Source organism: Zonotrichia albicollis, chromosome 2 (assembly GCF_047830755.1).
Source record: "Zonotrichia albicollis isolate bZonAlb1 chromosome 2, bZonAlb1.hap1, whole genome shotgun sequence".
NCBI classification, from domain to species: domain Eukaryota; kingdom Metazoa; phylum Chordata; class Aves; order Passeriformes; family Passerellidae; genus Zonotrichia; species Zonotrichia albicollis.
In genome coordinates, this window is record NC_133820.1 from 66321122 (window position 1) to 66338332 (window position 17211).

Sequence of the window (17211 nt, forward strand, 5' to 3'; positions counted from 1 at the left end):
CTCCTGCACCTGGGGCTAAATAAAGATGCCAAACATTTAGTGTTGCACTACAGGCCTTGATGTGGCAAAGTCGTTTTCCCTCTTGCCAGTCTGGTGCCGTGCTCCTGCTTGTCTGTCCCGGCACAGCCCTGTGCTTTCTCAACACTTAGCTGGGGACACAGAACCAGAAAAAAAAATCTGTGGGAGGCAGAGCTGCAGCTGCTAGGGGAGCTTATTTTATCTGTCAGCAACTGTACATGAACCCTCTCTACTGCAGGATAAAATCTGACAGAGAGGCATAAGTCCTGACAGAGAAAGTTTTATGTGCATTAAAGTCCCCATCAACCTGTCAATGCATAAATGGCTATGTGCAATGTAAGTGATGATTAAAAGTGATCCAAAAGAAAGCATTTAAAAACCAAATGAACCAACCCACTACACCAGATCTACACCAAGGCTTCCTGATAAGTTAAACTGTTTTTAACTTGGAGATCAGCAACAAAAGGCCTGACTGCCAAAAGGCATTTTAGACATTCAGCAGATTTCCTTTTAAAACATGAGATAAGGAACCATCAAAATATAAATGATAAAGACCCCAGTCAACGCTATAAAATTTCTTGAGGAATCAAGGAGAGCGTGTCCCATTTGTGGGTCTGCTTCAGGGTCTTTTCCCTCTCTGGCAAAACCAGTTTAGAGTTGGAATGGCCACATTCAGCCTACAGGCCAATAGTGGCTCCCTTTGGAAGGATATTTATTATTCCTGCTGCCTTTAATTGCCTGGTTAATCTGTGTAATCAAGTACTGTAATCCATGTAATCCCATGGCCTTTTCACTTGTCCTTTATTGACCAGATAGGTATTTGTTATGCTGCTGCTTGTGCTCTTCCCTCCACACAGGCTGTCAGCTCTTCACACATGAGGATTTCCCATCTCACTCAGTGTTTGTACAGAGCTGGCACAACCGGCCTGAAGCTTCCAAGGGCTACCAGATAAAGAAAACAAATACCCCTGAAGCTACCCTAGTGATTTGCTGAGGTTTATTTGTCTCTTTATACCATTGAAGCTGGCAGAGGGCAAGGGAATGAGAAGAAAAATTACATTTTCCTTAAAAAAAAAGAAAAATAATAGAGAATCAGGTGTTGTGGGGAACCAAGCTCCATCCATAGTGTTCTCAGACCTCTGGGTAATCACTTTCTGGGGAGGTACCAGAAAGAAACTCTGATTTTTCAAAGATGAAAGTCAGCTCAATGTGTTCTGTAAGGCAATGACAATTAAGTCACTAATATTTTCTCAGAACCTTTCCATCAACATAAGGTACTCCTTTAATTGTGTCACTCAAATAACATTGCAGTTGTAGGTCAAAAATGTAATTCTTCATTTTCCTGCATTTCCATGCCACTGAGGTTAACAGATGTACCTACTCCAGTGATATGTCCGTATGAATGTCTGCTCTAGACTTACACACTGAATAAATGACTGAGGATATTTGTCAAGCTGCCCCTGGGAGTGGCCTCATATTTTTTGTATAAGCTTCAGATAAAAGTCTAAACATCTGGATACTTATAAAAATCATCTAGAGCTCCTGGATGTTGAGTCTTTTCTCTCATTCATTTGGACTGAAATTGTCAGTGGGCACAGAAGTGTTGTAATGTGAGGCATAATCAGCCAGTGGACAGAAATAGGAATCAGATGTCTTTCAAATAAAACTCGCCTCTCCACCAGCAATCCTCCAGCGAATCTCCCACACCTGTGGATGAGGGTTACACTGCTGTTACTGCCATTTAGAACTCTTTTAATGCTGGATGTGTTTTTTAAAAGACAGCTCTCACAGCTTATAAAGCAAGGTTTTGGCTTCGGCTAATGAAAAGCATTAGCGTACTGTGGGAGGTGCAGGGAGAGAAAGATTATAATTAAATCTCTCCACTCCTCTCCTGTCTCTAAGGGCTTGGATAAGAAACAGTTCTGCTGGGCAGCTGAATTTTAGCTAAATAAGATAGCTGGGGGAGGGAGCCTTCTTGGTGGTTTCATATATGCTTGCACATGTGGTAGGGCCAGGGAACATTTCTGATGAAAATAAAATTGTTCTGGGCTCAATCCAGCTGAAAATACCGGCAGCTTGCCGGGCCCTGCAACTTTCATAAGGTTGCAGATCCTGGCTCCTAGCAGGAAGTTTGGCCCAGCCACTGTAGAGGGCCCAGCAAGCAAAACAATAGCTTTATGCCTGAGAAGTGCTCATCAAACTGGGAGAGCAGGAGGGCGTGCGCCAACACGCTCCCTCTGTCCCAATGCTGCCGAGGCTGGGCTCCTTCTTGTGCCTGCAATCCCCCTTGCCCCACAGCCTGTGAGCACAGCCAAGAAATTACACAGGAGCCCAAAGTTGGAGGCTGTGGCTCCTCTGCTCACAAAAACGGGGCTGGTGGGCCTTGGCATCTCGTAGGCTGTTGGTGATGACCAGAAATGGTCTGCTGCAGGGTGAACATGGCTCTCCTCTCATCCTCCTGTGTGTTCCTTTTACTATCAGCCTCTCCTGAGTTTGATTTGGTCTTGAAGAGCAAGTGTTTGTTGAAATGATTTACGATTTACATGAATTTATATAGCACCCTTTAAGTACATCACAAGCGGGTCTTTATAAGAACTAAGTTTGAAACAATGTAGGTGCAACATGCCAAAAAAATACAGGTATTGAAAACAGAAGACTAAAAGACTCCAAACAACATTTTAAAACTTCTGAAGGAATTTGATGTAAAACCTTTTCTTGGAGTGTAGGGGAATGATGGATTCATGGCTTTGTATTGCTGGGAGGTGTGTTCAGTACACTCTTAGGTTGAGAATGGAGACTGAGCCTATGTTGGGCAAAAAAAAACCCCAAAAATCCAAGTTCCTAACCTAAGTCAGAGACATGGGCAACGAAAATATTTTAAACGTAATGCTACAGAAGTAATTCCTGCAGCTGTTTGGAGCAGACTCAGCTCTGCATCATCAGTGTTTGCATCTCATTACCCTAAAATCTCTGGTGGTCCAGAACTTCTCACATGACAAGATGGCCTGTTCCAGGACCAGAAACAGGGGCCACGTGATCAGGGACAGTTCACGTTTCTGACATACAATCAAATGCAGCTGCAAAATTTTAAGTTTCTTTTCAAAGGGAAAAAGACAAGTTTCTACCAAAACACAACCCTGCTCCCGGCAAATCTGCACCTTTCTCAGGATTATATTGCTCTGGAGGAGTGGAAAGGCCCATAGCCACACTGATTTCCACCAATAGAAAGGGTTGGGTTTTTTTTCAAAAAGTTGTTTTTTTTTTTCCAAAAGCATTCCTTACTAGAAATATTCACAAGCACAGAAAACATGGAATATAGTGAAAAATAATGTTGAGGTAAAGCCGAGCTGCTAGTGCTCTTTGTCATCTCTTTAATCACTGATAAGCCCTTGCACCCACAGACAATTAATGTAATTTAAACCAGCAGTAATTAGTCCCCATCCAAAAGAGAACTTTTAAATAAACATCAACCCACGGATGAGGACTGACACCATAAGATGCTGCACACACACTTGCATGCTGTACTGACTGAAGTCTTCATTTTCCCCTCCCTGTAGGGGAACAGCTCTTTTTCCTGTGGCCATGGAGTTAACCTGAAATTTGCCTGCCACTCATGTTTTTTCTGGTCCAGCAAAGTTTTCTCAAATATTTCAGCTGTGGTTGGATAGCAGGCCTGATTCTGTACTTGGGAAGTGACTGAAAATTTTGGTCTTTATTTCAGTGTATTCAGGTTTAGATCTTGCCAAGCAGCAGAAATCTAGTAAGTATATGTGTGCGACCTTTGTTTTCAGAATTTCTCAGCATCTTGGACTACCAGGTCAGTCTCTCTTTAGAAGCACATATTTGAAGAGAATGTAAATACCCTTTATATAGGCATGTGTATACACACACTCCATGCATGCATATATGTATAATAATATTACTTTATTACCAGAATTGTGCAAACCTGTTACCTGATCTAAATACAAGCCAATATTACTTTAATGATGGAAATCTTTGCTTTTCACAGCAGTTGTCTTTGTTGAATTAAACAAAGACAACACTTTTATCAGAAATATACCTAGACATGTAATCCAAATGACACAGAGCCCTGTTAAGCACAGAGAGATATTTTACTTTCAGTTATACCAATGTAACTTCTGCTCAAGATGAAAGACATTCCTCTGATCTTACAGCAGGAAGATGTACTTCTTCTAAGCAAAAGACATAAAAGACCTGTCAGACTTGTGCTCCTCAGTGGGATTTATATCTCTGTAAGTGGGCCTGTTTGAGTTGAAGATATTTGTATATTCATTATGGGAGCTTTTCTTCTTCCCCTAAGTGCAACATATGCATACAGACACAACTGCATTACCTATAAAAACATAATAAATAAAATGCTTTCTTTCCTTGTGAATGTGCAATAGAACTCTAACACGTAATTTTATGAGAGAGTATTTTTGCATAATCTGATTCTTACATTATAACATGTTTCAAATATAGTATAAAGCTCTCTCACTTTGAAGTGGTAGCTTGCATAGAACAATGTCTTGTGGGATAAGCCAAGAGCCCCTTGCTCTTGCAAACACACTCTAAAAACAGGCTAGAGCTCTCAGAAAAAATGCACTGAATGGGTTTAGACCAGGGGCTCACTGGTCTGGATAGCATTCCATAGGACCTTGGGAGAATTGACTGGGAACGACCCAGGACCAAGGTCCCAGCCATCCATAGATCCCTGGAAGAGCCATCTTCTCTGAAAGCTGCATTGCAGCTTGGCCCATAATGGATAGGAGTTATGCACAATGAGCTCCTCTTGTATAAATGGCACCTCCACACCAAATCTTTGATGTGCTTTCCACGGCAGTGATGATTAATTTTAAATAAACCCTCCATGTCCCGTTCAGCTGCTGCTTTCTGCTGAAGTGCCAGTCTTTGTGCATCGTGCTGAGAAGCAACATGTTAGTTATTCCAGATAGTCCTGTGAGGGCTCTGAGAGTCACTCTGCCTTGGACCAGGGCAGCTGGCAGTATTTCAGACCACCTAAAAGCTGCCACATGATGGAGTCAGGACCATTTGCAAAAAGCTGTGGGTGCAATTCCTTGAAACAAGGGAACAATGTGAGCAGGGAGGGCTCACAACAACGTGACAAGGGAAGGGGGCAGCGAGACAGTGGGGATACCACGTGCTTGGTGTAAGTCCGGGGTAGAAGGGACACATCTGCACACAGAAATGAAGTCAATAAAATTGTAGTGTCTCAGGAAGCCTCTTGGAACAGGCACAGTAATCCTTGCTGTATGCATGTCTAGAAATGCGTGTCACAGCATCAGTGACAGACTTCCACAGAGAAGAAAAAGGGATTGCTTCTTCCATCTTAAAAATAATTTCCTTATTGTAATGATGGTACACAATGACACTGTTCTCTCAGTATTTAGGTACTGAATTCCCCTTTTTTAGAAGGGACTTAAACTTGAATGACCTGTGGACCTACCATCCATGTACTGAGCCGTCTTTGTTATTTGTGCTTTTCGGAGAGATTATGCTCTCATGATTTATATAAAGAGTCTGCCGTCTTAGAGAGGATTTCATATGACCCTATGATCCCATTATTTAAGTACTAAGATCCTTCTTGTTAGAGGTTACTTTAACCACCATTTAAACAATCAGCTCCCCAGAATAGGGCTTTCCCCACCAGTGTCAATAAAGTTAGCTTTTGTTCAAGTGTTCTTCCTCTGCAATTAATCACTCTTGAATGGCAGCAATCCTATTTTTTATAGCATGGCCTCAGTCTGGCTGCATCCACCCATGCCAGTGGCATGTTAAGCAAAATCCAAACCCTAGAGTGGATGTGGATGTGAGCTATGGGTTGTGCAGCCATGGCTGTGGCTCTGAGCCCCACCAGTTAGCACAAGAGTGCAAGGACTGAGCATGGAATGGTGATGGCATTCTACAGGACTGTGATAAACTCCTTAAATAACACTTGCTCAGCCAAACCCCCAAATCATTGCCACAGCAAACTGACATGATGAAAAGAACTGACTTTCAAACTACTACCATGTCCTTGCCTTTTTGTCTCAAGCATTTCACCTTTGTGAACCATGTGCTTTGTGGGCAGTTATGCTGGTAGCATAAGATTAAAAGATTTGTTTTAGCATGTTTAGGTAAAGAATGCTTAATAGGACTCACAGAGAATAAATACTAGGAGAGTTGTAATAATAAGTAGAGGTGGACTCTTGCAAATTTCACAATCTGAAAGAAAAGCCAGGAAAAAGCATAGTGAGGAATAATGCTTTTTAGAAGACAAGCACTGCATGGACCAGAGCATTTCAATTCCACAAACAAGAGACAGAAGGAGAAAGGTAGCTAGATATAAAAGAACTACAGTGACAGTATATAAGATGTGGCAGGAAAAGATGATGCAGACACGAATATGGCAATGTGGAAAAGTAATACAGAAAGTTAAGGCATAGGGAAATAATGAGTCCATTAAATACCTGTCTTTCCATTGTAGAACTGTAGGTGGATCATGAGAGGAGAAGAGGACAATGAGGAATTCCTATAGGAATTTCATAGTGTAGAGATGGCAAAAATTCTTTTAAAGATGCAGCCAGTGATGTTTGAAATAAACCACTCCATGAGACACTTCACAAGCAGCTGAAGGAGCTAGGTGCTGCTCACAGGAGTATTACAGAGCAACATACCTACATGTTGCTGTTAAAAATCACCTGTTCCAAAGGAATATATATCTGAGGTGACCTTTGGCTTAGTGGTCTGATATTTAGGAGATGCTTAATAGATTTTAGTCTATCAGGATAATTTCCAATAACTGAGATGTTGACTTTGTGCCAGGATTCATGAAGGCAAATGGGTAGCTCTAAACAAAAGTAATGAGAGGTTCTCTCATCAGACAGAAATTTTAAGGAAAAAAAATAGAGTAAACTAAATGTAAATGATCAATAAAGGAGGCAGAATAGAAGTCTTTCCTAGTAGCTTGCTATTCTGTTCTTCAAATTGCTCTTGATCAATGACTTAAGAAACCCACAAAAGATTGAGGAAATTACTTTATTTGACCCCACAGAAATATTTTATTTGCTATTCAAGTATAAAATGTTCTTACAATAAAGCTGAAGCAAATTTTGAAATGAAACATTTCAGACTAAAACATTCAAATACTTCGTTTTTAAAATGTCAACTCAATACTTTTCAGTTGTTTTTTAGGTTCTCCTTGTACCCCTACATATATGAAAACACATGTTTTCAGCTGCAATAATTTCAGAGATGTAACAGTATTTCAGAAAATTTATTGGTCTGTTTCAATTTGCATTTTTCAATTGGTAAAAGGAAATTTAAAAAAAACTTTTCACTCAAATGTAACAAGGAAATTATTGATGAGAAAATATTGCCAATCAATATGGTTGGAAATACAGATATAATTTTACATTTGTACATAGCTGCAGGAACACAGATGTTGGAACCTTATGTACAATTCTGGTCATCCCGTAGTTATAAAAATATGTTGAAAAACTGAAGAAGATATTAAAAAATGAGCCAGGAAAAATATTTCAGTGCAGGGAAAAAAATTCTGCACAGTGCAAGACCTCAGAATCTGTTCAAAAAAGAGGATGAATAAGTAACTTGAATGTGCCACATATTCTTTCATCACAAGATATTCTGGGACTAAAGTGAAGAAAAGTACAACTGAAGAAAATGTTTTGGAAAGCCAAAGCAATTTATTGTCCCAAAAGTCTTCCCTTCAAGGTTAGATGTATATATGGAAGACTGTGATTCAGAGAAACTCAAGGTAGAAAACGTGACATGGAACAAATTCAATTTAAAATAAACAAACAAACACAAAAAAACCCAAACACAAAAAAATCTGAACAAAACCATGGCCTATTTTATCCTGGGAAATCAATCCTGATGATCTAATAGCCTTTCTGGGCACATCTGTATGACTTTCTGACTCTGTTTCTATGGATAACACTTTGTGGAGCAGACCCAAGTCTTCCTGTACATCCAACTCACCTTTCTTGGCAGACCACTGAGAGGAGAGTGAGTTGTGCAGCTATTGCCAAAGCTAACAAGAAGTGTACCAGAGACAAGACAAAGCCCTGCTTGCAGAGAGGTTTAAGCTGAAGTGATGTCTATCTTCAAGCCAACAGTGAAGTCATGAAGCCCATTCTGCCTTAGGTTCCTCACTGCTCTTGCATGGTGATAAATGATGGGTGAATTCAGGGCTGCTCTTGCCCTCCCTATGCACACCTGTGCCTTCTCATTTGCAATGCTTCATGGCATTGAGGAGACAGAAGTTCTGTACAGAAGGGGGAACTCCTGTTCCCCCTGCTGTAACAAAGCCATTAAGACCTCATTTAAATCTGTATCTCTCCACTGATTCTTAAAGGTTTTAGTCAGTGTGTTTGAAATTCACCCAGAGTGGTTTGCTGTACCCAGAGCTCCCAGCCCACCTTGAGTTAGTGTCTTCAGAGAGGCCTGAGCCCTCAAAATGTTTTATCTCCTACCCCTATGCTTCTTAACTTGGAGTCTTCAGCATCTCTTATACAAACTGACAATGCAAAAAAGGATTTGAGGATCATGTCTAAAATGATTTGGAATTTTACTCTCATAAATCCTTATCTGTTGCAGGACTGGAATTTGCCTTTTCCCAAGAAAGTAAACAAACCTCATTTCTTTTTAGAAGTCCAAATATCCCAGAAAGCTAATTGCAAAATAATACTGACTGTACAGACACCTGTGCAAAGTGCTCCTGACTGTCAGCTAACATGAAAATTCAGATAATCAACACCATTAAAATCAATAGGAAAACTTGCTTTCTGGGAAAGTGAAGTTTGTAGGACCCAATCCACTGCAAAATTTCTTTGTTCCCAGAGACATTTTGTGCTTCATCAAGTAAAAAAAGTCATCATATTTCAAGGTGAAATTTTGCAGGCCATTGATCTAGAATGTGAGCTAGTTCCTTTGGGTATTTTGGAAAATCAGAAACAACATATTTATTTAATTTAGAAAAATTACTTCCGTCCAAGGCTGTTTTTCAAGAAATATTCATGACAGCCAAGCTTGCAAGCTTGCTACACATACGTGCCAGGCATAGCATAAAGAAAAATAGCTCAACACTTTGTGAAATCTCGCTGAAAAAGAATTGCATATTGGATTGTAACAGATCTTAAAAGAGCTTCCAATGTCCTGGAAAAATAATCATAGTTTTAAAGGGCTACTAAATCTTCATATGGTAGTTAGCAAATGTTTCAATAAACTGTAAAGATTCCTTCTAATGATTTTCATACTTAGTCACTGAATGATTAACCATGTTGCTTTTCCTAAAGTTTACATAAAATAATAAGAAATAGACTTTCCAAAATAGTAAGGCACTGTGATTCTTATGCCAATAGGAAAAGCCAAGGGCATTAAAAATTAAAGATGACATCTCAAATCTGGATTTTGACCCTAGCTACGTAATTTTCATGCTTCTGGAATGTCTTGATCCCCTGAGCAAAATGGACAAGACCATTCTCCAAAAGCTGAAGGTACACCTGACCTAAATTCTTTCAGACTACAAATTTAGGGAGCAGAAACTAAAGTTGGCTTAGTTATTGAATGTGTTTGTGTTGTTACATAAGGCATGGTACACTTTGCAGAAATAACTGCTGAAATAACTAAGTGAATTGTGAGCAAAGTGTAGTCCAAAAGAAAGAGTGTTTGGCTGTGTTACCTGGTTTAAAGGAGTTTAAAATTTATCTTCCATGCTTTATCATTTGCTCCTTTATGTTTTCTAAGTATATAACAAACTTAAAATTTGATGAAAGTTGGGTTTTTTTGTATAAAAAAGTAAATCTTTTGTAATAAAAGCCTCTGAATGTCGGTGTGTGTGTGTGTGTGAGGTTGTGTGTTGTATTTGTTTTGCGGGTTTTTTGTCCTGAAAAACTTAAAGATAGAACATGCAGAAAATACTCAGATGGAAAAACCAAATTTTGCTACCAGTCAAAAAGCTCACTTCTACTTCCCTGGAAACAGAAGATTAAAGGTTCATTTTGCCCTGAACCAGGCATCCTGTACCAAGTATCAAAGAGAAACAAATAGCAGTTCTTCACTAGAATACTGTCTAGTAGTCATGGCTCAGAGACTTTCTCTGTCGGGGTTGGTGTCTTTGTATGTAGTAGCACACACAGGATTTGTCCCCCAAAGCTTTATTGTCATCTTGTTTGAAGGGCATCCTCAGCATAAGCACACGTGCAAGAGCTTCCTTTTGCTCACTCTCAGCCTGACATCTGCTAGATGTTCTTGTCCTGTGTGAAAGTGAGAAGGTTTTATTCACCTTCCCACCTCTGTCACTCAGCATTTCAGTTCAAAACTCTGAGGTCTTCTTGGTGTAGACCAGAACAGAATAATTTTTGGACAGTTCAATAAAGCTAAAATTAAATGTTATATTTACATTTAAGTGCCAAACTTTGAATAAGATTCTTGTGAAACATTTCCCAAAATCAGGGAAACCTTTTTTGACAAAAAAACCTGTCTTCTGGAAAATAATCAAGCTTCTCTGAGTGTTATGCTACATTTTTGGCTAAAGAACCTCGGTAAGTGTTCTTTATTTTTATTTTAATACAAGGTGTCAAAATTAATTATCAGAAATTTCACTGACATAAAGGAAAATATTTGGGCCAGGGCACTCATTGTTATAAAGACTATTACCAGAATTTTCATGCTGCAGCCATAACCACATATTCATGTAGACTAACTAAATAAAATACAGATTTCAAGCAAGCAAGGGTAGAATTTTTGGCTAATACACACAAGGCAATATCTTTTGTGAAGTTTGACTTTTATCAGTTCATGTTGTTCAGCTTTGACTACAGATATTTTGGACTCTTAACAATCTGCTCATTTAAAGAAGTTGACTCAGAAATGAGGGAGGCCAGAGGCCTGCCAGAGATTATGCCATCCCTCTTATGGAGCAATCTCAAGAAACAAATGGCAAAAAGGCAATTCTGTGTTTGGTGTCTGTATCATGCCTATGCCCCAGTTCAGCTGCCTAGCTCCTGCAGAAGACTCTGTTGCTCAGACATATTTTCCCCTTTATAAATCCATGCTGACCTCTCCCAGTCACCAACTTGTCCTTAATATGTTGGGAAATGGTTTTGTTCTATCACTTTCCTAATGATTGTGTTGAGACTGAGTGGCTTTTAGTTCCCTGGATCCTCCTTCATGTCATTCTGGAAGACAAGAGTGAAATTTGCTTTTCTCCAGTCCTGAGGAGTCTCTTGAGACACCCATGACTTTTTCCACACCACTAGGAGTGAACTCACAATGGCAACTACAGTTCCCCCCATGGTGTACGTTGCCAGGTCCATGGGCACATTTGGTTTGCTTAAATATTCCCTAACCTAGTCCTTTTCCACTAAGGGAAGTTCTGCTCTGTTCCCACCTTTTCCACCAGTTTCAGGAAATTGAAACTGAGACTGGGATTCCTGACGGTATATCTTATCAGTAAAGACAAGGAGGAGAGATTGAAGTACCTTGGTCTTTTTCCATGTCCTTTGTCACCAGGTCTCCTGCCTCACTCTTCAGGAGGCCCACATTTTCCCTGGACTTCCTTTTGCTTTTGCTGCTGTGAAGCTTTTTCTCATCACCTTTCAGGTAGGCTCTGGCATTCCCAACCATGGTGCTGCGTGCTTAGGCAGTATCACTGTGGTCCTCCTAGGTCATCTCTCTCTGCTTCTACTTCTTTAATTGAAGTTTAAAATGTTGAGCTTTTTAGAAAAGATAGCAGAAAACATTCCAGAGAGGGAAGAATAAGCCTGAAAAACTTATGGTAACTCACATTGCTGGAGAGGCACGTGGACCACATTTCCTGAGTGTTGATGGCTCCTGTCATGTACCATGTTGTCCAGCTGAGGAGTGACAAAGATAGAAAAAACCAAAGCCTGATTTTAGCCCAGAAACATCATTCAAAGATGTCTCTGTATGCAGGCTTGGAGACTGCAAAGGCTCCAAGGCTTCACTAAAACAATGGCCTGAGCTGAAATAATACATGTGTGATATGTCAAACACAACATCATGAAACCTTATGATCTTTTAGAGGCATATGGGCTGGGAAATGTGGAATATTCCTGAAAGGATTGGCATTAAAAGTGACACCCGTTATTGTGACTTTTGCTCATGAATATGGCAAGAATGTATCATAACATGTATTGTTAGGCATGTAAGCTATTTAGCAGGAAAATTTAAGTTTTTGTTTTTCTTCTTGGAAGAAGGAAATTCCACATGTGAATACTGAATATTGGGTTGTTCTCCTTCAAGATGCTGGATAAAGAAAGGATATAAAGAGGATAAATTGAGAAATTTTTTTTTCCACTTTTTTTTAATAAATCCTTGTTTCAGTGGATTCCAACTTAATTGTGTTTCAGAAATATTCAAGAGGGAGATACAGTGCCCTTAACTGTCTAAAATAGTTGATGATTTCTTGAAGCACAGACTTGGAGGGTGTAGACACTGCTTAAATCTTTCTCAAGGTTTGGGGCCAGAGCTTGAGCCAGGTGTCTGAACCCCTGGCTAAGCAGCTGCACCAAGATGTGCTTCTACAGGAGTTCTCCTCTTTCTCTTTGGAGGCAAGTTTGGTCTGGAGCTTCTGAGCAGGAGTTTTTCAGGAAAGGTCTAGTTGCAGCAAACATATTCTTGTTTCAGCAAATAGTAATTTTCCAATTTAAAACTTGTGCTGTGGACTAAGTTTCCTGCCTTGCTCCAAGGCTGGGTGTTTTCAGAGTCTGGAGAGGTTCAGGAAGGTGGATAGTGCTTCACACAAGGGGCAGAGGGCTCATCATCTCATGTGGCTACACAGCAAACACAGGAGATGCCACAACAGGAATGAGCCTGTGCCAGGGCTGCTTTATAGTCATCCAGAACTGACCACAGCTTGTTGCTTAATGCATCAGTTTAGTTTGGGGAAGACTGTTGGTCTCTTTATGTTGCTGTCCTGTCCTGAAGGACGCAGCATTTTCCAGCTCAGGAGAGATTGATAAGAGACTGAGCGAGCCAAGCTCTGATCCCACAAAGAGGACTTTCTGAATTTGCCATCTTTTCAGAGCAGTAAGAAGTTTTATTGTTTAATATTAATTTTCTTGGCTTGTGAATACTTTATTTCTTAAATAAACAGGTTTTTTCCACTTTTCTCCAAGGAAATCTTGTCCCCAAACCAGCTGGGGGAGAGGCCACTTGAATCTACTTTCTAGAGGGACTCCTTTGGAAGTTGCCTCCCAAATTTGCCCTAAACCAAGACAGAAGGCTTGGGGAAACTAAGGATGGGAATATGGGAGTCTGGTGAAACTTCTCCAGAAAAATAGTTGTCTATCCAAAGGATTAAGTGAAAGTTGGCTTTTCTACAAAAGCCCAGGTCTGGACATGTGCATGCTGATGGAATAGAAAATTCCTGCTTTGCAATTACAGCCAGAAAGAGAAATGTTTTCCATTTGCTGCCTCTCCTCCCACTTGCCCAGTGTTATAAGGGTGGATAAGGGTGTTATTCAGTTCAGCCAGAGAGATGGAAGGTTGGGGGATAATAGGAGTTTCAGGGTCAAAGAGACAGGAGTATGAGGAGAAAAGAGGAAAGAGGGGGAGGAGGAGGTAAGAGTCCCGGCACAAATATATATATGCATTCAAACTGTTGCAAAACTAGATCTTGTGAGAATATAAACCTTGTGCAATGGAAATGCAGGTTCTGGTACAATTATTTCTCCTGCCTGTGAAGCTAGGGGGTCAAAACAGGGAAAGGATAATTCTGGGCAGCAGATGTGGGGGCTGGCCAGGCACTGGTACACCCACACACACTGAGTAGGAGGCCTGGGCCTGTGGCAGAATCAGAACCCTGGCCAACTTTCCTTTTTTTTTCCCTTCTCACAAGAAAAAGCATGAGGTTAAGCTGACCAGAGAAAGCAAAGCTACCACAGCCTTTTGTGGCCAGTAAAGCCAAGTACAGACTGTCATTGTCAGGCTGTGTAACGCAGTCCACTTTTGTTGTTCACTTGCAGCAGCGGGTGAAAGGAACTGCTCTAAGTTATGTTTGGTGATGAGGAGCCAGGAGAAGGGTTGTCGTGGGAGGAGGCTGTGCTGTCTTCCTGAACTTTCACTTTTGATTTTCAGCTGAGCTGGAAACATGATTCAATTTTGTTATTTTCTTTCAGTGCCTGGACCCGAGGCAAGATCCTCAGCTGGGATAAATCAGCTCCACTTCCCTGTGGCCAAGGGAGGTAGGAAGATGCACAGTGGTTCTGGACACAACCTGCCTTGTTTGGAGACTGGACCTCTTCTTTTCCCTGGTAAAATTGAGACCACCATTTTTATGTGCTCAATCATGAAGTAGGGAACATTTTTCAAAAGCACAACTTCCCAATGACCCAGAGTGCCTTTAAATAAAGAAGTGCTATTGGGCTTCAGCAGTGTGAAAGGAGCAGTTGAAATCCCTGTCTTGCCCAGCTGTTAAACCTGTGTTTGATTTCTGAAAAACCTATAGAGAAAAAGGGTTAAAGGAGACCATACAAGAAGTAGAAGAAATAAATTGAATGCACATGTGGAATCATTATTCATACTAACGTTCCTTGTATTACTTCATAACACAGCTGTATACACAAAAAAACCCAGTCCAGTTTGGTTTCTTCCTATTTGAATCTTATTAATTTCTGTTTAATGGAACACAAATGTTTGTGCTCTTCATTTTGACGAATGCAGCCTCGTGGTGTATTTGTTAGGCATTAGCTAGCACGGTTGTGACCATCTAATACAAATGTCTCTGGGCCTTTCATGCCTCCTGACAGGACATCTTTTGAGCATGACAGTTGCCATGGGGACGGGTGCAATGCCTATTTGGAAGGAAAATTGGGAGCAATGCTCATTACGTCAAAAACTACATTGGGGAGGGAGGGAAGGAGAATGTTTGCTTCTTGTGCTGACACTTAGCTGCTTGTTTTACCCGCCACCCACACACTTCCATCAAACAATATCTCTTTCAAATGTAGAAGTCAAAGTTTGCATCTCCTATCGTTCCAGCTGGAACAGGCAAGGGCTGTGTGAAATGAATATCATCATGCTCAGGGCCGGGGCACTGCCTGGCTGGCTCTATCTGTCACTCCGTAACACAGCAACACTGAGCCCTCTCAGCTTTCCCCTCCTCCCAAAGGCTTTTCTGAGCTCCTTGGGGCACGGCGGGGACACCAGGGGGGCGTGGGGAGGGGGCAGCTGGGGAAGTGTAACCAGTTTACTCAAAAACATCAGATTTATTTTGGGTTTACTCTGGCGAGAGAAGGATCAGTGTCAGTGTTTATCATAATTTCCAGAGATAGGGAAGGTGGCAATAAGAAATACAAAGATCATCGTATCCTCCCCATCCCCCCAGCACGCCATGAGAAATCAAGGGAAAAATACCCTTTTTTGTACCAGAGCTTGCTCTTTTCATGTATTCCTTAAGTCTGCAAATTTCTTTCATCGGAAATTAGCCAGTGTTATATTTTTCACGGACTTGTTCTGTTGACTTAGACTTTCAAAAAACCCCTAAACCCACACTGAGAAAACCCCCAAACCCCACAAAAACTGGATACCAGCCAAACAGTTGAAGGTAGAGATGGGACAGACTCAGCATGAGGCCCAGGTTTGAACAGGAGTTGTTTTCAAAGTGCTCAAATGTCTGACTTTGGGTGCTGGTGTAATATAAAAAAATCATCTTGGTGAAATACAGGATTCAGTGCAGCAGCACCTTGCTGATGCATGTGGTGTGAATTGTCAGGATGGGAGGGATGCTTAGTCCCTGAAATACCTGCATCTTGAAGGATTTGCCTTAGGGTGCTGCTTTGCTTTCTGTGTTTTACAGGGGCCAGGTGTTCATGGCAGCACCCAGGGGGTTGCATTTCTCCCACCCTCAGGATCATACAGGCAATCCAGAACCTATTTAGCTCTAGACTTCTTAGGATTAAAACTTCCATAGTATCTGGGCAAATACAAATTATCTCCCACATGGAGCAGGGACAGGATGGTGGAGTTGGAGTTGGCCTCTACTTTGGAGTTGGCCACTAATTTGTAGATTCACTCTGTGTATGTGTGTCTGACCTTGGGGTTATTTCATGCTGTCAGAGCACTTCTCTATTCTCTTCACCATAAGATTGCAAGCATGAAACGTGATGCAGAGAAAGAGGCACCCTTGACACACTTGCACACATCATCAGTCTGTAGGAATTCTTGCTAGGTACTCCACACCAGAGAGGCTCCTCGACCAGCTCCCTAACTGAAGGCAGCAATTAATTTCTGAGGTTCTATTTACATCAAAAAAAGTCCCAAACTACCAGACCTCAACCCTTCCCTCCTAGAAATTAATGCCATTCTGTGCAGCTGTAACAATTCCCTCTTCCACCCCCTCCCTGCTCAGTTGTGCACTGACAGCTGCCTTTACACTTGAACTTTCTCTACTCCTGCACAGCCTGCTATCATTTAAACTGCTTGACTAATATCACATCACCTTGTAATTGCAGCAGCAGCAGATGTTATCTTGTCTGGGGAGAGAGGTTTCCAGGTCTGAATGCCAGAGTTGCAGTGGGATCTCACGCATTTCCCATGGAGTCATAAAGGTGATTTTGCATAGGGGTGACAGTGAAAGTCCCAGGTAGTGCCCGGACCTTGGTACTCTCCTCTCTCCCCTCTGTATATTTTTGTGGCATTCACTAAAGCCAGGAGGCCATGTCTGAAAGGAGCAGGAGGTTGCCTCTCCCGCATCATGCCCACCATTTGATGACCACTTGTGGAAGGCTCATTTAGCCCCATTGGAGGACTCCTCCTGTTCATTAGGGTGACACATGTGAAAGTCCAGCTTCTCTTAGCTTTCCTGCACAGCCAGCTGCTGGCCTCCAGATTAAGAAATTTTTCTAGAATATTATTTTGTCTAAATACTGATGTGTTTTACGTGTCTTTTTTACATTATCTGCTACATCAAAATCTGGAATCAATTCCATATTTATTCTCATAAAAATTATATAAATGCATATTTTCTCTCTAAAAGAGTATTCCTCTCAGTAGACACTGCTAAAAAGAATTAAAACACATGAAAACTAGCATTGCAGCAAGTTTCAGAGTTAACCTGTGGTATCTGTTTGCCTATGGCAAACATTAAGCAATTGAATTAATTTAGCCATCCCTGCCTAGTCATATCCTCCATAACCATAATTTATC

The 17211-nt window shown here is 41.1% G+C and overlaps 1 protein-coding gene and 1 long non-coding RNA gene across 3 annotated transcripts in view; one reads left to right on the top strand and one right to left on the bottom strand.

Moving 5' to 3' along the window:
* LOC102073346 (uncharacterized) overlaps positions 1–15190 on the top strand; it is a 33162-nt gene extending 17972 nt beyond the window's left edge. The window contains exons 2-3 of one of the 2 annotated variants that reach the window (XM_014264014.3): positions 11554–11643; positions 14184–15190. In XM_014264014.3, coding sequence (XP_014119489.3) covers positions 11554–11643; positions 14184–14219 — 126 coding nt within the window. In that variant the 3' untranslated portion in view covers positions 14220–15190. The remainder of the gene's footprint in view (positions 1–11553; positions 11644–14183) is intronic. The other variant, XM_014264016.3, reaches the window with a different exon arrangement.
* Positions 1–17211, bottom strand: part of LOC141728210 (uncharacterized) — a 584197-nt gene that overhangs the window by 400809 nt on the left and 166177 nt on the right. The window lies entirely within an intron of this gene.